The sequence below is a fragment of the Lissotriton vulgaris genome, chromosome 11 (genome assembly GCF_964263255.1).
Source record: "Lissotriton vulgaris chromosome 11, aLisVul1.2, whole genome shotgun sequence".
Lineage (NCBI taxonomy): Eukaryota > Metazoa > Chordata > Amphibia > Caudata > Salamandridae > Lissotriton > Lissotriton vulgaris.
In genome coordinates, this window is record NC_141699.1 from 906,904,409 (window position 1) to 906,925,885 (window position 21,477).

The 21,477-nt window shown below is 47.4% G+C and overlaps 1 protein-coding gene across 2 annotated transcripts in view; it reads left to right on the forward strand.

Moving 5' to 3' along the window:
* ASH2L (ASH2 like, histone lysine methyltransferase complex subunit) overlaps positions 1-21,477 on the forward strand; it is a 247,416-nt gene that overhangs the window by 76,849 nt on the left and 149,090 nt on the right. For both annotated transcript variants that reach the window (XM_086944037.1, XM_086944038.1), the window contains exon 5: positions 3,058-3,152. In XM_086944037.1, coding sequence (XP_086800163.1) covers positions 3,058-3,152 — 95 coding nt within the window. The remainder of the gene's footprint in view (positions 1-3,057; positions 3,153-21,477) is intronic.

Genomic DNA, 21,477 nt, shown 5'->3' on the forward strand with positions numbered 1-21,477 from the left:
GAAAGCATCGACGAAACCCGACACGAAAAGACACCTATGCACCCGGCTTCCCTAGGTGAGGTAACTCGAGTACTCCGGTGCAACCGTGGGTATTGACTCGTCAAGTGTCCTAGTTAAAAGGGGTTTCACCGTAGTCCACCCGGAAGTGTCCTTAATCAGTAACTTTGTAACTTCTTCGTTCTCCATTATAAGTCAATGGTAACTCGCGACTGTGTTTAGACACTGCATGCGTCTCCCGTGGGCCTCCTACATCCTAACCTTTGGTTGTCTAGTGTTTCCCCAACGATTCCCTAGACCCTAGGCCTATTCCCTATTCCTGAAGTGGTTCTTATACCACTTACTTAGTATATGGTTTGTGAGGCCCCTAGGGCAAAACTGTATTTGTGCAACTTATCGTATGCTAATTGAGTAACTTGTGATGTACTTCGATCTCTGACCTCATAAAGAAGTCAGAGGGGTTTTGTTAGAAATAAATACATATATATTTTATATATACCTTGTGTGGTATCCTTTCATTTGGTATTCAAGGGATTAGAATTGGTAAAACAAACAGCTTCACGTGCTCTTTGGAGTTTAGCCTAAGACTGCTGGTCCATGCTACCACTAGCTTGTCTGTAAGGAGACTTGGTGGGAAACCGAGCGGTGCATTATTAAGCTTGTACAGGGCAAAAACTCTGGCAATAGCCAGGTATGGCGCAGGTCTGTGGGGTTATGTGAAAAGTGAAACCATACAAAGGGAGGAGAATAAGTTCTTCCGGTCTATATTAGGGCTCCCCCAGTCGACAGCCACATTCTCAGTTCATCAGGAGCTTGGATCAGGGTACGTTACCGATATCCTTTCTATGGCACCTATTCTTTTATGGATTAGGGTTTGGACCAACAACAACTTAGGTTTGAATCATAAAATACTGATGGATTGTTTAAAACTGGACAAATACAAAGATATTGCTTGGCTGTCATATATATAAATGTTCATTGGAACTTGGTCGCCCCGAGATATTTTCCTCCCCTCTCGGTTTGAAAAAAGCAGACCTGGATTGGGTCAAGCTTAACTTTCTTAAACTGAAGAGCTTTGAGAGAGAGGAAAATCAACTTACAAAACCCACGGTTAGAGCTCTTTTTTTGACGATTACTTGTCTAGCTATTCAACCGTACCTTGCCATAGTAAACATCCCTTTTCACAGGTGGCTTCTGGTTAAATTTCGGTTTAACCAGATTTATACGGTTCTCTGTGATAGCCATGGTTGGTACAAGCCTGAGGATGCACCTGTGTGTAATTGTGATAATTTTTCTCTTCAAGATAATATGCATCTAATGCTGTTCTGCCATTTTTACAATATTCCAAGACAGGAGTATTTGGCGCCTTTATTGAAGGGCAAAGCTTTTTTACAGGCAAAACCAGCTCTCCTGTATTTACAAATTCTAGAATCACCCTTGGTTATGTTTAGCGTGGCTAATTACCTTGTTGCTGCTGTCAGGATTAGGAGGAGGAGAATGCAAATGTAATATAGGGGTCTGTGTTGGAGGATAAAATGTTTCCTTTTTTATTCACCCGTCAATTTTATCTAGCAAATATGTGTAGCCGTTTTTAAACTGTGTATATTTATTGCTATTGCTGTATGAATTTTTTTTTAATGTATTTGGATTGCCTTTTGTAATTGATTGTAGCATGCTTTTATGATTTTTAACTAAATCGAATAAAGTGGTTTTTGACTTGACTTGACTACAACCACCATCAATAAGGGTCGTTTAGACTGGTGCAAGGTGCCCACTAGAATAGTGGTCATCATATACCAGGCTAACTTCTCACAAGGAGTACCACTGAATGGGGCTATAGTTACTCCTAATTCTTGTGCTATACCTAAGCAGACACATAGCAGGAAGAACTGCCAACTACTCATCAGCCAGACCCCGGCCTTGCTGCATGCCCCACCGCACATTGTACGTTCTTTAGCTTAATGAAGAGAACTTTTTTAGGTCCAGGATTCAGAATCTATTCAGGGAATGTTTAAAAAAAAAAAAAAAAAAAAAAACCAGTGCAACTGGAAATCAGGAAATTTAAGATCTAGAGGATGGAGAGCATTTTCTTTCATGACCACCAAAAGCACGGATGCATGTGGAAATTTTTCACAAAGGCGATTGACAAACAAAGCACTTGTTGCTGCAGTCTTGCTATTTCATATCACATTGCTGTAATAGTTGATGTTACTATTACTATATTAAATGGTGCCAGTTAAATTGGGTTGAAAGTATGTAGGGCTGATTGAGCGGGCAGTGATCTAAAATAATAGCTGCTGATGTACTGAGGTTTAGGTGCATTAACAAACTATTTAGGTTTTTTAAAAAAGACATTTGGCTAGCTTTTAGTTTTTGACCACGTGCTTAAAAAAAAAAAAAAAAAAAAACACAATTATTTAATCTCTAGCCTGTTGCCATTTCATATACTGCAAAATTCAGAAGAGGAACTCTTTCTCTTTCTGATTGGGGGGGGAGTACCGGTAGCTCGTGGGGTGAGGGTTGGGGTTGGGGGGTATGGTTTATATATTTTTCCTTTTTTTTTGTTTTTTTTAAATAGTCTGAAGTCAAACTGTTTAAAGCCAAGGCCTGACTAAGTTCTCTGCGTCTTGACCTTACCCACCCCATTAAGGGGTGCAACCAAAAAGTCATGTTGAATGATAGACCCTTTCCTGTTTGCCCTTTCCTGTTTGCCCTACTTAAAGCAAGTTTTTGAACCATACTACTGAGCTTGAATGGCAAAAGGCTAGGATGTTCAATAGTAAGCAACTATATTCAGTCAATTTGAGTAGTGACTGGCTCAAGTGCATTGATGCTTGGCTGACTAATAAAAGTCAACATTGCATGCCTTTGGATATGCAAAGCAGTTTCAAGACCATTTAAAAGACCTAAACAGTGACCTCAAGATTTAGTTAGCTTAATCTATACTGTAGCATTCCTTAGTGCTCATTCACTGTTTGCTGTTGGGATAGTAGACTTCAGTGTAATTGTAAAGCTTAGTTATAATTTGTTTATAAACATGTCACTATATTTTATTTGCAGATTTGAAGGAAATGTGTCTCACTGCACTTGCCAACCTCACATGGCAGTCTAGGACCCAAGATGAACACCCAAAAACCATGTTCTCCAAAGACAAGGTAGTCCATTTGCATATACCAGATTGAAGACAATCCTCCATAACACTGTTCACTCTTGTTGGTAGTTCAGATTTGCCCACTGATTTTTGTGTAACTGAAACTTTTTTAAATGCTGCATGCAAGGTGGGCAAAAGGTAGGATCAATTTTTAGGGATGGCCAATTTCAGCGATGGCATTTAGTGGCACCCAGATCTCCGTTTTCAACCGCTGTGCTCCAAAGACTGGTCTTGGTAGAATCCTCGATTGTGTCCTCTTTAGAAGCTGAGATGCAAGTTTGTATATGCTACATCTCTCTATAAACTCAGCAAGGCACTCCTAGAAACGGCAGTATATATTCACTATGGTAGAAATGTAGGAAAATCTATACCACCATTGTGGATCCTGAAACACTGATATAAACTACTGTGTTTTTTTTTCTTCTTTCTTCTTGGTCTTTTATGATTGAATGTATGCCAAACGAAGACCCACTTTCTTCCTTTTGGTCTTTTTACAGACTTTGACTAAATTATTATTATTATTATGGAATTTGGTAAAGCGCACGGCTACCCCCACCGGGGGTGTCCCGGCGCTGAGGACAGGAACAGCAGTGATTTAGGCAACTAGCAGTATGAGAACAGGTATGTTTTTAGCTTGGATCTGAAAAGGGATTCTGATTCGGTGAGCCTGAGGCCAAGCGGTAGGGAGTTCCACAGCTTGGCAGTGACCACAGCAAAGGCTCTACCACCTCTTCTCGAACGATGAAAACGGGGAGGTAGTAGGAGACGGAGGTGGTTGGATCTCAGAGAGCGGACCTGGTTCAATCTGTCTCTGAGATAGCGTGGCCCGTGGCCATTGAGCGCTCTAAAGGCCAGGACCAGGGCTTTGAACTGTATGCGATGGGAGATTTGGAGCCAGTGTAAATTTTTTAGGAAAGGGGAGATGGAGTGCCTATAGGGGACATGACAAATCGGTCTTGCCGCCGCGTTTTGGATGATTTGCAGTCGATGGCAATGGTATGCAGGTGCCCCTACGTACAAACTGTTAGAATAGTCCAGGTGTAAGGTGAAGAGGGCGTGCACAACAGTCCTCATTGAGTCACTGACAGGGGGAGATTTTTTTAATCATTTTTAGTTTGTCAAAACAAGCAGATGTGACCTTTTGGATTTGAGTTTTGCATGACAGTTCATTATCAAAATGGAACCCAAGGTTCCGGGCAGAGTGAGCGAGGACGGGGGGTGGGTTGAGCTCAGGCGGCCACCATACAGAAGGCAGCAGGGGGTTTTTAGATTAAAAAATAGCACCTCAGTTTTATCTGTATTTAGTTTTAATGTGTTAGATGTCATCCAATGAACTATTTTGGTGAGGCAGGATTTAAAATTGTCAAGACCTTTGTCATAGTGGTCTCTAAAAGAGGATAAGCTGAGTATCATCAGCGTAAGAGACCACTCTGACACCACAGTCCTCAACTACGTTTGCCAATGGTGACATGTAGACATTAAAAAACAGGGGGCTTAGTGCTGAATCCTGTGGGACTCCACAGTCCAGGGGCATCTTGTTTTTTGACAGGTGGGGGCGGCACCAGACCTGTTGCGTTCTGCCTGATAGAAAAGATTTTATCCACGCCAGTGGAGTGCCCTGAATTCCTAGGTCATATAGCCTGTTCAGTAATATGGAGTGGGTCACGGTGTCGAAAGCCGCGGACAGATCGAGGAGGACCAACATGGCCACCTCGTCTCTGTCCACACTCTCTCTTATGGTCTCTGATACTTCCAAGAGGGCCGTCTCAGTGCTATATCCGGATCTAAATCTGGATTGAGAGTCATGCAAGAGGGAGTTGGATTCCAGGTAGTCGGCCAGTTGCTCCTGTACTACTTTTTCCAAGATCTTGGCAGGCTTGGGTAGGAGGGAAATAGGTCGGTAGTTGCCGAGTATCGATGGGTCAGCATCCACTTTCTTCAGTATGGGGATCAGCATTGCCTGTTTCCATTCTGAAGGGAATATGCCAGAGGAAAGAGATGTATTCCAGATGGAGACTAAAGGGGTGGTGATGAGTGGACACAGCTGCGTGAATATTAGAGCTGGGACGGGGTCGAGAGGGGAGCCCGACTTACATTTTTTCATTCTGTGTAGGACAGAGTCTTTGGCGATGGGGTCGAATGCAACAAAAGTGGTGGTGCTGGCCGCAGGAGGGGGTGGAGTCTGCAAGGCCTCATCAGGTCCTTTGGGTGGTGTAAATGAAGTGAAAATATCCACAATTTTGTGATGAAAAAAAGTGAGTTAGGTCATCAGAGTTCTTGGCTAGGTGAGGAGGAACGGGTGAGTGCTGAAGGCTTAGTGAAGTCTTTCACGATTTGAAAGAGGGTTTTGGCCGAGTTGTCAGCCGAGTTGATTTTGTTGGCAAAGTATTCCTTCATGGTGGCTTGTTTTAGCTTATGGAATCTCTTCAGCGCTGCTTTATTTGTTTTTTTCGACCGGATCATATGTGCGACGCCATTGTCGCTCAAGTCTTTTACATTTGCTTTTCTCCGCTCGGAGTTCCGATGAAAACCAGGGGGCGGAGGGTTTCGATCTGGCCGAGTTGAGGGGGAGAAGAGGGGCAATCACATCAATCGCTGTGACCAGAGTGGAGTTAAATGTTTCCACATCTAAGTCTATATTCTTGGAGGAGAGCCACTCCACGTTGGATAATGCTGGTTCCAGGGCTTCAAGGGTGACTTTGTGCCATTTTCTGCCTAGATCAGGTTTTACGTTGTGCTTAGTTACTGGGGGGGGATGGAAAGGGTGAAGGGGATGAGAGAGTGGTCAGACCAGGCCAGTGGACTTGGGGTCACAGTGGAAAGTGCTGGCAGGTTTGAGAAGATCAGGTCTAGGGTGTGGCCTGCAGTGTGGGTAGGACCGTGTACTCTCTGGTCTAGGTTTATGCCTGCTAGGGTTTCTACGAGAGTCCTCGCTTTTGAACAGGTAGGGTCATCCACATGTAGGTTGAAATCACCTAAGATGGTAAAATGCGGGTGTTTGAGGGAAAGGTCAGCTCAGGTGGCCAGTAACTCAGTAAGATGGGAAGGCTGAGTGCCAGGCGGATTGTAGATAAGAGCACCCGCCAAGACCAAATGGACGGGGTCCGTGATGCAAAAGTACATTGCCTCTACAGGACCTGAGTTAGGTAATTTCCTGAATGTTATTTTCCATTGGGACCGAAAAATAATAGTAACCCCTCCTCCCACTTTAGTCCCAGGACGGTTAATTCCTGCAAAGCGGTAATCGGGGGGATTGCTGGAGATATGTCCGGATTAGAGGCGTTTTTGACCCAGGTTTCGGTGAGGAACATTAGGTCCCACGCATGGGTGGTGATAGAGAGCCATATATCGCCTGCATGGCGTGGTAGGGAGCAGCAATTGACGAGACCCGCCATGACCTCCCTGGGCAGCTCGTGGACTCTAGGTTTATATCTTTCTTTAATAAGGCAGCTGGTAGGAGCTTCTAGGGGAAAGCCACAGTCTTTGCATACGAAATGGTTAACCAGTAGCTGAGTGGGATTGCACTTGGAGCTGCAGCTACTGGTCTGAGGCCTCATTGCCAGTAGCTGTGCCCTGGACCGCGTGTTTGCCCTATTGTAAGTCCTCCTGCAGCCTGCCTGGCGCTAGGCGCGACACAGGCGCGGACGGGCGCAGACGGGCTTGCCTTAGGGATACAAGGCATTCTTCTACTGTATTGATGGCTGGTAGACAATTAACAATGCATGATGGCCTTTTCAAGATTTGGTATTACAGGAATGTCACTTCACGAACTGTAAAGTGCATCGCCTTAAATGGCTGGTGTGCTGACCCCAGACTCCGCCCTCCCAGCATCCAGAGATAGTGATTGGCCGCCCCGCCTACCCTCCACAACAACCGGGCAAGCCCGTGGTGGACCGGGGTAGGGGGCGGAAGTGACTGGGAAGAGGCTGGATTATCGAGCAGGAGCAGGGGAATGAAAGCCACACTCCAAGGTAATCTTTAAAACAATAAAACCGGGCAAAGTATTAAAACATCACGTCACCTGAGGCTGCTAGCACGTTTACAAAATAGCACGCGTCGGCAAAGACAAGGTGAAGGGTTGTGCAAATAAGATTCACAGCAAGAAGATCAAATACAATTTTAAAAACATGGCATGACCTGAGGCTGCTGGCGCGTTTAAAGAAGCATCTTTGTCGGTCTGCATTTTCGAGGCTCCTGCCGGATCCCGAATAATCTGTGAGACAGGACACGGACTTCCAGACATCTCTGAAGCCGACACGAGTTCCCAGCACAGCTGAGACGTGGGACCGGAACTCCTGGACATCCTGCATTTTTGCAACTGCACCTACTTTCCGAAGTTGTGCATTGGGGTATTTGAAGCCCCTGCCTGAGCATCTTTTGCACCGAAGTACAGAGGCCAGCACTCCACGAATGACCCGTGAGTCCCCTTTTTTCACTGCAGCTCGAGGCTCCTTCGCGGTTCCTAGTCCACAGCGATCAGGTACAGAGCGATGTTTTAAATGGCTGGTGTGCTGACCCCAGACTCCGCCCTCCCTGCGTCCAGAGATAGTGATTGGCCGCCCCGCCTACCCACAACAATCTAGCCTAAATGTAAACCATTTGTAGGGGTAAATGATTTTGTTACCACTCTTTAAATGTTTTCCTGTTTTATTCAAAATGGGAACAATGTAAGAAAACTGGCGATAGGCAGCAGAGCATTCCCTAGAGAAGTGCACTGTATTTGAAAGACTTTAGGCTAACGCTGCTATTCAAGAGGGCACAGCTTTAGCAGTTGGCGATCAATTCATCTTTCTGCCTCCTTGAAAAGGCTCACTAGATACTGAAGTCTAACTACTACTGAACTTTGAATTAGAATTTCGATAAAAGACGTTCCTGTTTTCTAGCACACTTCACAGCAGCAGAACTGCTTTACTTCCAGGGTTTTTGTGACTATTTCCCAAAGTTAGCTATAATTGTCTCCTCTGAATGCCTTCACAGTTCGTGAAGTGGCATTCCTGTAATACCAAATCTTGAAAAGGCCATCATGCATTGTTAATTGTCTACCAGCCATCAATACAGTAGAAGAATGCCTTGTATCCCAAAAATATCTAATACATACAGTTCTATCCAGCTTTGAGGTAAGGAGCAGTCTATTACACCATTAGAATCTGTTAACTGTGCTGTATAGCAGAGGGAAATAAATCTGGGGGTGGGTCCACCTACCTCTGCTTTAGTACTGTATTCAGTCAACATGGATCCCCAAAGTACCATGTGAAGAGGAACAAGATTGGACGCATAGGGATCATAATCAGGACTCCTGTTAAGAGTTGAGAGAAGTGGGAGCATGCTTGCGGTTATTTTTATCAAAACTTAACTCGCACAACATTGAACTCAGCGCAAACTCTGGCTGAATCCCCATCCATGTTCATGATGCCGAGTCATTTAACCTTAAAATGTGCCATGCTATGTAGAATCTTATGTATTTTTTTTTTTGTCTACACCTAAAAGATTCCTACATTTGTTTTCTGTAGGAGAGTAGGGTGTGCTTCCTATGGTTACCCCCACGTTTTGCTGTGTTTCACTGGTTTTTCGACTTTAGTATGGTTGTGGCCCTGCTAACCAGGACCACAGCCTAGCTGTTCTCTCTCTAAATTGATACCATATACTTTAGGTACATACCATATTGGTTACTGTGTCACCCTTATGAGTCCCTGTATATGGGACATTAGGTATCCAGGGCATAGGGAACCCCAGGGTCTACCAGGGGCTGAAGCATGTGCTGTGCCACCCCTGGAAAGCCTTCAAAAATGACACCACAGGTCTAAACTTGCAGCCCGAGTAAGGTGGTGTAAACGCCCTTTACTTAGATATGGTATACCTATATCTACCCTTGCAAATAGACACATATTAACCTATAAGTCACTCATATGGCTGGCCTTGACAATCCTAAAGGTAGAGTGCTTGGTTTTGTGTGAGAGGTTGCCCTAGCATGAGCTGAGCCCCTCTGCAGCTTCCGGAAACATCTCCTTATAGCTGTTCTATGATATAGCCATACCATATACTCTTAAGTGAATTCTAATACTCGCTGTTAATGCTAACTTTGGTTTGGCTTTATCAAAACATGTTGTGCTTGGTGTCAAACACTTTGGAATACTACCCCCTCCACCAGTTCTGGTGGCGGGGGTAGTATTCCACCCTTCTAGAGGGATAAGACATGTACACACTGGTATATCCGGTTAAAGTTAAACCGAGCCCCAGCATCACAAAATGGATGCTGCTGCCACAGACACAAGTCTGCCCTCCTGCTCCTGGACAAAACTCCAGCAGGGGAGACCTGGACAGTAGGTTTCCTGTCCAGGGAGGTGCTAGCACCTCCCCAGACAGGCTTTAGTGGGGCAGGGTGGGTTGCATTCAGTGAATGCTCTTCAGACAGTGCCTGGGGCACACCAGGTGCTCTAGCTCTGGCGCGAAACTGGACAAAGGGGAAAGGGTGTTACCACCCCCATCCACCCATAGGTGGGACCCTAGAGTTAGCCCAACACCTAAACTTTGTGTAAGTATAGGAACCCAGTTCCTAGGACTTTAGATTACCCTGGACGAAACTCTGAATAAAAATTCTTGGACCTTCGACATTTCATTTCGACTGAAAGACTGAAGAATCTCCCTTGAGGTCAAAGAGTGACCTCCCTGTTCAAACAGGCACCAAAGAAGCATCTTTGTCGGTCTGCATTTTCGAGGCTCCTGCCGGATCCCGAAAAATCTGTGACACAGGACACGGACTTCCAGACATCTCTGAAGCCGACACGAGTTCCCAGCACAGCTGAGACGTGGGACCGGAACTCCTGGACATCCTGCATTTTTGCAACTGCACCTACTTTCCGAAGTTGTGCATTGGGGTATTTGAAGCCCCTGCCTGAGCATCTTTTGCACCGAAGTACAGAGGCCAGCACTCCACGAATGACCCGTGAGTCCCCTTTTTTCACTGCAGCTCGAGGCTCCTTCGCGGTTCCTAGTCCGTTGACTAGTCAGCCCCCACGAGGGCCAATCCTTCTTGAGCGTTCCTGGTTACTCCAGATGTGCTCTGACTCTCCTTCAAAGGAGTCCCTCAGACCTTGCTGGTCTGAACCGAAGCCAATCTTGTCATTTTGTGTGGGTTGCTATTGCCAAGGCTTGTTGGGTCCAATCCGGTTTCTGACGCTGCAGCACTCGACATCCTTTGTGGGACAGCTCGAATCCAGCTCCTGGTCGTCGTCGACGCCTTCTGGTCCTCGTGGCTGAAGAGTCCAGCTTCACCTCTTTCACCTCAAAACACCCAACATCGTCTGGCATCTTCCTGTCGCCATCCTGGTCACTGGCTTGTGACCCAGACTCTGTCCACTCTGCTTTCAGGTTCTTCACATCTCCGATCCACCCTTGGATCCACCCGAACACTTTTCCACTGGTTGCCTGCAGCATTTATTCGCAGCTCTCCATTGGAATTGACGACGAAACCCGACACCAAAAGACACCTATGCACCCGGCTTTCCTGGGTGAGGTAACACAAGTACTCCGGTGCTCCCACGTCTCTCGTGTCAGCTACAGGTCTCAGCTTTGCTGGGAACTCCTATCCAGAGATGTCTGGAAGTCCGTGTCCTGTGTCGCAGATTCTTCGGGATCTGGCGGGGGGTCAGAGGGGTTGTGTTTAGAATAAATACATATATATTTGATCTATACCTTGTGTGGTGTACTTTCATTTGATCATTCAAGAGATTATAAACTGGTAAAACAACTTTCTTATCTCGCCTCGCAATCTTAGCCTGAAGGCTGCTCTCCACAGCTACCACTAGGATAGCTTTCTATAAGGTTGACTTTAAACCTACCATCAATAAGGGTAGTTTAGACTGCTTCAAGGTGCCCACTAGAATAGTGGACATCATATGCCGGGCCAACTTCTCACATTTCCTATCTAAAATAATTTTGGCAAAGTAGAAGTTGGAAGAGACTTATACTTCCGAGCAAGCTTCTCCTTAGAGTAAGGCAACAAGGTGCAAAAAGAAGAGGTTTTGTAGCTTTTGCTCCTCAAGAGGCCCTGGAAAAGTCCATGGAATGCTAGTCATTCTCTTGTCTCTGTTTCTTTCCAATTCACAACAAAGTTCTTAATAATTCCAAGCAGCACTTTTAATAAGGAGTAGTCTGTTTCTTTACATTACAACAAAAAATATGCAGCTGTTTCCTTGCAACGCATGAAATGTTTAGGATCGTATTTGGACCTTATCTTTCAGCATTGGTGGCTGGTGGAATTCAAAAGAGGTGGGGTGTAAGGGCAATGATTAAAGTATACTGCGCGGGAGCGAAGTGAGAGCCTGCCATTTTGCAAGGAGGGTTCCGGGGAGGTGTCTCCTGAGAAAATGTATTTTGGTGCAATTTTCAGCACTAGATCTGTGCTGAATGAGTGAAAAATACACTTCTTTTACTGGCTTTAGCCAGCCATCCTCCCTCTACCTATGATGTGTTCCAGCCAGAGCTTCCGAGTTTGGAACTGGGAACCATGAACCAGGTTCAGTTCTCGGCGTTGCCTTACCATCCTGTGATTCAGGGCTAATCACTTACTTTCCATAAAGTCTCATTCCTCTTTTTTTTAGGCCTATAAAAAAAAGAAGTTGTCCTTGTGCAATGTTGTTGTTCACAGAAAGTACTTTAATACCTTCAAGTAGAGTTTGCACTACATACAAACTGCACAAAGAGGTTAAAAACAAAACCTTTGCACATTGAAAGACCACTCGATACCCATTCTGTGGCGGATTCGTACAAAGTGACACCAGAAAATCTGGTTAAATCACTGCTTCACCACTTACAATATTTTTTCTAAGATCACATAATTTATCAGAAACTCAATTTTATGCATTATCACAAATTAAAGCACTTGTGAAATATGTGAGTTCATAATACCATTTACACGTCTCGACAACCCGTGAGTACATCTGCCCCTGCACGACAGACATTACCCAAACAGAAGGCAACGGTCAGCACTCCGCCCATGGGGCCCAGTCGAGACCGACATTTACCCTCTAACGCCCCGCCTTCGGGCCCGGCTCCGAGGAAAGATAATACGCCTTCCGGTGCCTCGGCACCAAAGAAACACCATGTGCCAGTTACACCTCCACCATTGGCACCAAAACATTCTTCGACGCCGAAGGATTAGTCTGCACCGAACATAAAAAAAACCTTCGGTTCCCAAAGACAAAGACAAAGACACTTCGGCACCCGTACCATCGGCGCCAAAGACAAAAACTGTACCAAACCCGATAGCTTCAACTCTGAAACCTTCCGGTTCAAAAAACAAAGAGGGGAAGCCAGTTTCCGGCGTCGCAGGCCCAGCAAAACCTGACTCCATGCCGAAACCTTTAATACCGGTACCGAAGACCCCAGATAAGGCTAAACAGCATTCGGCACCGAAAACATTGCCAAAAGAGACTACTACACATCATAAGGCAAAAAGTACTAAACAACCTCTATTGGCTCCGAAAAAATCGACGCCGAAAAGGATTATAGAAGAGGAAGAACTTTTTAGACCAGATCCTAGACAGAACAAAGTCCATATTAATCAAAAAACTGGACCTGTGGAAGCAATCCCTTATAAGAAGAGACCAGCAGATACACCACTTACACCTGTGGTCCCTGCCAAACAAAGACTGTACAACTTCTCCAATGCACCCTTCCTCTCCTTCACCTTCTTCCTCTCCTGTTACTCCATATGTAGAACCTATAACTTCTCCTATTCACTCTCCTGCATCATCACACCACACTGATGAGGAGTATGATTTGGGTGGGGGGATAATGTTCCAGAACCACATACATACCCTTTAGATGAGGATGTTAACATCGAATACCCTAAGGATGATGAGGATGCATATAATTTTTCACCAGATAATGCACCAGACATCCCTGATCCTCAGTACTACCCAACAAATCCATCCCCTACAGAGGACAGTATTGGTTTTAATCATTTGTTAAACAGAGCTGCACTTTACCATGGGGTTCCCATGCACTCTGATGACATTGAGGAGGACGTCTTGTTAGACCCTTTCGAACAGTCACAAAGGTCTACACAAATATTACCAATGATTAAGGGAGTCCTAAAACATGCTCCAGAGATTTTTAAAGATCCAGTAAGGTGTAGGGTGTTAAATCCTAGAATAGAAAAAAAGTATAGGCCAGCACCAAGTGATCCAGTATACATTAAGGGTCACCTGCCACTTGACTCATTGGTAGTGTCTAATGCGCGCAAAAGGGCCAATTCTCAAACCTCTGGGGACACACCCCCGCCTGACAAAGAGTCCAAGATCATTGATGCGTCAGGGAAACGAATTGCTGCACAAGCAACAAACCTATGGCGCATAGCAAACACACAGGCTTTGCTCTCACTCTACAACAGGGCTCATAACGATCAACTAGAAAAGCTAATGGAACACCTACCAGATCAACACAAAGATCTGGCAGCAGAACTTTTACAAGAAGGCAAATTAATTTCAAATGCCTCAATTAAATGTGCACTAGATGTAGCTCACACAGCATCCAGAGCAGTAAACACTAGTGTTATTCTCAGGCGTTACGCATCTCTGGTTTTAAACCAGAGGTAAAAACTACCATCCTAAATCAGCCCTTTAATCAGAAGCAATTTTTCGGGCCGGAGGTAGATAACGCATTAGAAAAGATGAAGAAGGACACAGTGAAGGACATAGATACCGCTAAGTCTATGGGGGCATTACAATACACCCAGACTAGTGGTTCTTTTCGCCGCTCCTCTTATAGAAGAGGCTCCAAGCAGACCGGCGCAGACACAACATCATCTTTTAAAACACACACGCAGACCTCCTCTAATAGAGGATTTTTTAGAGGAGGATACAGAGGCAATAACAACAAGGGAAGAGGTAGAGGTAGTAACGACAACCGTTCCTCTTCCGCTCCTAAACAAATGACTTCCCTATGCCTCCCCTACAGCATCCCACTCCTGTGGGGGGCAGACTTTCACAGTTCCTACCTGTCTGGAACTCCATCACAACAGACAGGTGGGTAAGACAAATTATACAACATGGCTACTGCCTAGAACTCGCAGCAACCCCCCCAAACATACCACCCAGGCAGCATCCAATGTCTGCAGAACACAGAACTCTGCTTCAACAGAAAGTTCTAGCACTCCTGCAAAAGGATGCTGTTCAAGTAGTTCCATTAGAAGAACAAGGAACAGGAGTCTACTCCCTGTACTTTCTAATTCCAAAGCAAGACTGGACGTTAAGACCAATTCTCGACATCAGGCCACTCAATCACTACATTCAATCAGATCATTTTCACATGATCACCTTACAACAGGTACTCCCATGTTCGAGGCATGTGGGCTGCTGAATTCATATCTGTGCATATCTGTGCATAGATCGCCGCCTAGTGTTGGGTCCGGATGATTGCACATTGTTGTCCTGGAAGAGTCTTCGAAGTATCACGAGATAGGTGGCTCCTCGGTATTGTCCATCGTTCGGGTTTGTTTATTCATCAGCTCCGAACACTTGCTGCCCTTCCGCGTGCTGTCGGCGCGGACGGGCCTACACAACGCTCCAGACTACTTAACATGGAACGAACTCCGTTTAAGAGGTGCCCGGTGTGCACCTCAAAGTATTCACACCTCGACGTGCACCCAGTGTGCAACAAATGTTTGTCGCCGGACCATGATGAGGCCAGGTGTATGGCCTGCTCCAAGTTCCGGTGTAAGAAGACTCTCAAGCTTCGTCGGGCCGCTAGACTCCAGGCCCAGTTATCAGCTCCCCCGCCAGACAACATCTTCGAAGAAGACGTTGGTGACGACACCGTCTTACAAGTTTCGGACTCCAGCCCGGCGTCAGAGGATGAAAACTATGACGCGGAGGACGAGGAGTTTGATGAAGTCGTCTGAGAGGTAGGGGACGACGACGGGGCCATTGCCACCGTGGAGGATAGCTCAGAGGAGGAGCATCCCCAGACTGACTCAGGGGTCAATCCCCACTATACGGACCAGGTCGAGGGATCGCCTTCGGGCCTTACCCAAGACCTCAATACTCGTCCCACGGCCCCGCCTCCGGGCTCGGCCACGGACATTGGTGATGCGCCACTCCCGGTGAAGAAACCGAAAGTGAAGCCATCGGGGTCCACACCAACGGTATCGAAACCGAAAGTGAAAGTCGCACTGGTGGGACAGAAGGCTCCAGAGGCCTCAGCGCCTAAAAAGCCCAAAATGGCCGCCGACATCAAGAGCCACGCCAAGATGGCCGACCCGAAGACCCCGGTGTCGAAGACGACCGACGCGGCCGCGTCGGCGCCGAAGATGGTTGAGGTCGACGACCCAAAAAGAGCCTCGAAGAAGCGTCAAGACGACCCCAAAGCTCTGGCTGCGCCGATTCCGGTTGTCAAGGCCAAGGGTGGTGATGTGTCGGCTCCGAAGACCGTGCCTTTGATCGCCGACCCAACTCCGGACTCGGGGGAATCGCTCGAGCCGGTCCAGCCCTCCTCGTCCTTAACCAGGAAGGTCACGGAGTCCCTTCAACGTATTCGGAAGGACGCAGTGGCTCCCGCACCGAAGGATGTGGTGCCGAAGCCTACACAGAAGCCGGCAAAGGCGCAGACCCGATCCACTTCACGCTGCCGCCGAAGACGACGCCGAAGGCTTTCGTTCCAAAACATGGGGCCGGGGTGCCCTTGAAGCTGGTGTCGACGCCTAAAGCATCATTGGTGGTGCCGAAGCCTCGGCTCCAGCCACTCGCAGGCGAGGAGCGTCGAGAGGTTGTCATCGACGCCAACACAGGCAAACTCTCTCTCCTTAAAAGGAAGATCACCCCGGAGCCGGTGTTAGAACATTTTCGGATTCCACTCAAAAAGAAGTTGGACTCTGCGGGTACTTCTGCCCCTATGGAGCCTGCATCTCCACAAAATCTAGAACTCTCACCAACCCATTCTAACGCTGGGGAAGGTGACGGTGATGAGGAGGACGAGTACAATTATCCAGCGTACTCTGATCCAGAAGAGGTCAATGAACCTTGGTCTGCTGGAGGCGACCCTGAGGACCCTCAGTCAGGTCACGAACCGCAGCTTTTTGCAGCTAACCCTTCTCCAACAGAGGACTCTGCAGCCTTCAACGCTCTAATTGAGAGAGCTGTGGCTAATCATGATGTCGACCTCCATGCGGACCCAGTGGATGTCGATTTTCTGTTTGACACTTTCTCAGTGGCTGAAAAGTCGGTCAAGACATTGCCTATGCTCAAGGGAGTGCTAAAGCACGCGCCAGAGGTTTTCAGGGAGCCCACTCGGGCGCGAGTCATCAATCCTCGTATTGACAAAAAATACAAGGCAGCGCCCACTGATCCAACGTACATCAAGGGACACTTGCCACTGGATTCTTTGGTTGTATCCAACGCACGCAAGCGGGCAAACTCGCAGACCACGGGTGATGCTCCTCCCCCAGACAAAGAATCGAAAATCTTTGAAGCCTCAGGAAAACGTATTGCTGCGCAGGCAGCTAATATTTGGCGCATTTCAAACACGCAGGCCCTACTTGCACGCTACGATAGGGTGCACTAAGACACCCTAGAAACACTTCTGCAGCACTTACCTGATCAGTACAAAGAGGCAGCTGAAATGTTGATTCAGGAGGGGAAGCTAATCACCAATGCTTCCATTAAGTGTGCACTGGACGTGGCTGATACCGCCTCCAGGGCTATCAACACTAGCGTGTTACTGCGTAGGCATGCATGGCTTAGAATATCAGGCTTCAAACCAGACATACAGACAACCATCTTAAATCAAACAGTTAATCCAGACCACCTGTTTGGCCCTGAAGTGGATGCGACCCTTGAAAAGATGAAGAAAGACAAGGACACTGCTAAGTCTATGGGGGCCCTCCAGTCCCAGCAGTTTAGGGGTGGTTCTTTTCGCCGCTCCAATAACAGAGGCACCTCAAGGGGTCAGGCATCACAATCCACGCAGTACTATAAAAGCAACACCCAGACCTCATACACCAACAAGGGTAGAGGTGGTTACAGGGGCAACAACGTCAAAGGCAGGGGACGTGGAAACAGCTCCAGGTCCTCCACCACCAACAAACAGTGACGCCTTGTCACTGCCCCCCGACCACACAACACCGGTCGGGGGGAGACTCCAGCAGTTACTGCCCGCATGGAAATCTATCACCACGGACAGGTGGGTCAAATCTCTTATCCAGTACAGTTACTGTCTGGAACTTACTTCCACACCACCAAACATACCTCCAAGAGACCGTCCTATGTCCGGCGAGCACTTGCACTTGTTGCAGCAGGAGGTCAATGTCATGCTGCAAAAAGGGGCAATAGAGCTCGTGCCACTGCAAGAAAGGGGAACAGGAGTTTACTCTCTGTACTTTCTAATCCCAAAAAGGACGGATCCCTCAGGCCCATCCTGGACCTCAGGCCCCTCAACTGGTACATTCTGTCGGAGCACTTCCATATGCTCACGTTGCAGCAGGTTCTCCCTCTGCTTCAACAAGGGGACTTCCTGGCTACGCTACATCTCAAGGATGCATACTTTCACATTCCCCTGCATTCTTCACACAGGAAGTACCTCAGATTCACAATTCAAGACCAGCACTACCAGTTCAGGGTTCTGCCTTTCGGGGTCACCACAGCGCCAAGAGTTTTTACAAAGTGCCTGGCGACTGTGGCGGCGCATCTAAGACGCCAGAACGTCCACGTCTATCCCTATCTGGACGACTGGCTCATTCAGGCAAGGTCAGAACAGCAGTGCGCCGACCACGTGTCCCGCACCATTCATCTCCTGCACGATCTGGGATTCTCACTGAATTACCCGAAATCCCATCTCCAACCCGCCCATATACGGCAGTATCTGGGCGCGACAATAGACACTCTGGCAGCCACTGCGCAGCCAAACTCAGTGAGAATCGCCAGTATCCAGACGCTGATCCAACGATTCAGACCTCAGCACTCGCTTCCAGCGAAGGTGTTCATGCAGTTGATAGGCATGATGGCCTCCTGCATCTCCATCGTCCCGCACGCGAGGTTACATATGCGTCCGCTCCAGGAGTGCCTAGCACGTCAGTGGACTCAGGCTCATGGGCAACTAACAGACCTAGTGTTGGTGAGCGGTCGGGCATACAACTCTCTGCATTGGTGGAATCCACAAAACCTTTGCAAGGGCCGACCATTCCAAGAGCCTGTGCCACAGATTATCTTGACGACGGACGCTTCTCTCCAGGGATGGGGAGCGCATGTACTCCACTACACAGTGCAGGGACTGTGGACACTACAGCAAAGGAAGATGCACATCAATCTGCTGGAACTGATGGCAATCTTCATGGCCTTGAAGGCATTCAAAGTACATCTGTGCAACAAGGTCGTGTTGATCCGGACGGACAACATGACGGCCATGTACTACATTCAGAAACAGGGGGGCACACACTCTCCGCAGCTGTCTCATCTGGCTCAGAGCATGTGGAAGTGGGCCATTCAGAGGAACATTTTCCTAATGGCAGAACATCTCCCAGGCAAAGACAATCAGATGGCGGACCTGCTCAGCAGGCACAGCCACCAAATGCACGAGTGGGAGATACATCCATCAGTACTCCAACCGTACTTCCAAAGGTGGGGTCATCCAGAGATAGACCTGTTCGCCACAAGGGAGAACGCAAAATGCCAAAGCTTCGCCGCCAGGTTCCCACACCCGCAATCGCAGGGCAATGCGATATGGATGAACTGGTCAGGCAGATTTGCGTACGCTTTTCCCCCAGCACCTCTGATACCGCTGGTGGCGCGCAAGCTCAGGCAGCACTCGATGACTCTCATCCTGGTTGCTCCAACGTGGGCTCGCCAACCATGATACACCACGTTTCTGGAACTTTCCGTGGTACCGCATCAAAGGCTTCATCTCACACCCAGCCTTCTGACGCAGAGCCATGGCGACATTCAGCACCCAGATCCGCAACAGCTCAACCTGGCGATCTGGCTCCTGAAGTCCTAGAGTTTGGCTATCTCAATCTTCCCCCGAATTGCATGGACATCATTCGGGAGGCAAGGAAGCCCACTACTAGAGCATGTTATGCGGCTAAATGGAAGCGGTTTGTCATTTATTGTGCGAACCACGACATTGACCCGCTGGATGCTTCCATTCAGAACATCATTTGTTACCTGTTCCATCTATACCAATGCAATTTGGCGTATTCTTCCATCCGCATTCACCTGTCTGCAATGGCCGCATACCTCCAGAATAGGCAACACCTATCACTTTTCAAGGTTCCTGCTATCAAGGCATTTCTGGAAGGACTCAAAAGGGTCATTCCACCACGGACACCACCAGCTCCAGAATGGAACCTCAATGTGGTTCTGAAAAGGCTGATGGGTCCTCCCTTTGAGCCAATGCACTCTTGTGAGCTTCAGTTTCTGACTTGGAAGGTGGCTTTCTTAGTAGCAATTACATCGCTACGGAGGGTTAGTGAGTTACAGGCACTCACCATCCAAGAACCTTTTTTCCAAGTACATGCTAACAGGGTGGTGCTCCGCACTAACCCTAAATTTTTACCCAAGGTTGTATCTCAATTCCACATAAACCAGACAATTGAGTTGCCAGTGTTTTTTCAAAATCCTGAGTCGCTGGCGGAGCGGATGCTCCACACCCTTGACGTTAAGAGAGCCTTAATGTACTACATTGACAGGACAAATGATTTTCGAAAGACCAAGCAACTTTTCGTTGCATTTGCCTCACACCACAAGGGAAACGCTATTTCCAAAGCCGGTATCGCTAGGTGGATCGTGAAATGCATTCAGATCTGTTACGCTAAGGCTAAACACTCTCACAATTCCACCAAGAGCCCACTCCACCAGAAAGTTGGGGGCCTCTATGGCCTTCCTTGGGAACATTCCCTTAGAGGATATTTGTAGAGCAGCCACATGGTCTACCACACATACTTTTATTAAACATTACTGTGTAGACGTGCACTCTAAACAGCAGGCAGCTGTTGGTCAGGCTGTTCTCAAAACACTTTTTCAAACTGCTGCAGCTGGCACGGGCGGCCGCCAATGATAGGAGGACTGCTATGTATTCTATGCACAGATATGAATTCAGCAGCCCACATGCCTCGAACTGCAAATGCTACTTACCAGTATGCATCTGTTCTTGGCATGTAGGGCTGCTGACATTCATATCGCCCGCCCTCCTCCCCGGCGCCTGTAGCAGCTGCAGTATTCATATATATGTATGCTCATAGCATGGTCATCACTCACATAGTTCACTCCATCTCGGCCAATGGCTAAAAACAATCTGGGGATGGAGGCGATGCCCATGCGCACTGTAGTCCAGGGGAGGAGCCACCTATCTCGTGATACTTCCAAGACTCTTCCAGGACAACAATGTGCAATCATCCGGACCCAACACTAGGCGGCGATCTATGCACAGATATGAATGTCAGCAGCCCTACATGCCAAGAACAGATGCATACTGGTAAGTAGCTTTTGCATACTAAAACAGGGAGATTTTCTGTCCCCACTAGACCTAAAGGACGCCTATTTTCCAATTCCAATACATCCTGCGCTCAGGAAGTATTTAAGGTTTGTCATACAAGGACAACACTATCAGTTCAAAGTCCTTCCATTCGGGGTTACAACAGCACCACGAGTGTTTGCAAAGTGCTTAGCGGTAGTGGCAGCACATCTCAGAAGACAAAAAATACATGTCTTCCCCTACCTAGACGACTGGCTCATGAATGCAAGATCGTACAACCAGTGTGCACAACCCACAAAGCAAACAATTCAAACACTGCACAACTTGGGGTTTACGATAAAATACACCAAGTCGCACCTAGAGCCTTCGCACGTTCATTAATATCTAGGAGCTACTATAAACACATCAGAAGCTCGCGCCTATCCCAGTCAAGCCAGGATTCAAAGTATTCAGAACTTAGTCTCCCTTTTTCAATGCCAACACTCTCTACAAGCCAGAGTGTTTATGAAACTAATAGGGATGATGGCATCTTGCATCTTCATAGTTCCCCCACGCAAGACTGCAAATGCGTCCACTACAGGAATGTCTAGCACAACAGTGGAATCGGGCTCAAGGTCAGCTCACAGACCTGGTGTTGGTGGACAGCCGTACATACCGCTCTCTCCAATGGTGGAACACCAAAAATTTGACAAAGGGACGGCCGTTCCTAGAACCTGTCCCACAGATAGTGCTCACGACAGACTCATCCCTCACAGGATGGGAAGCCCATCTCCTGCATTATACCACACAAGGTCAGTGGAACAATCAACAGAAACAGTTCCACATCAACCACTTAGAGCTGCTAGCAATTTTCCTAGCACTCAAAA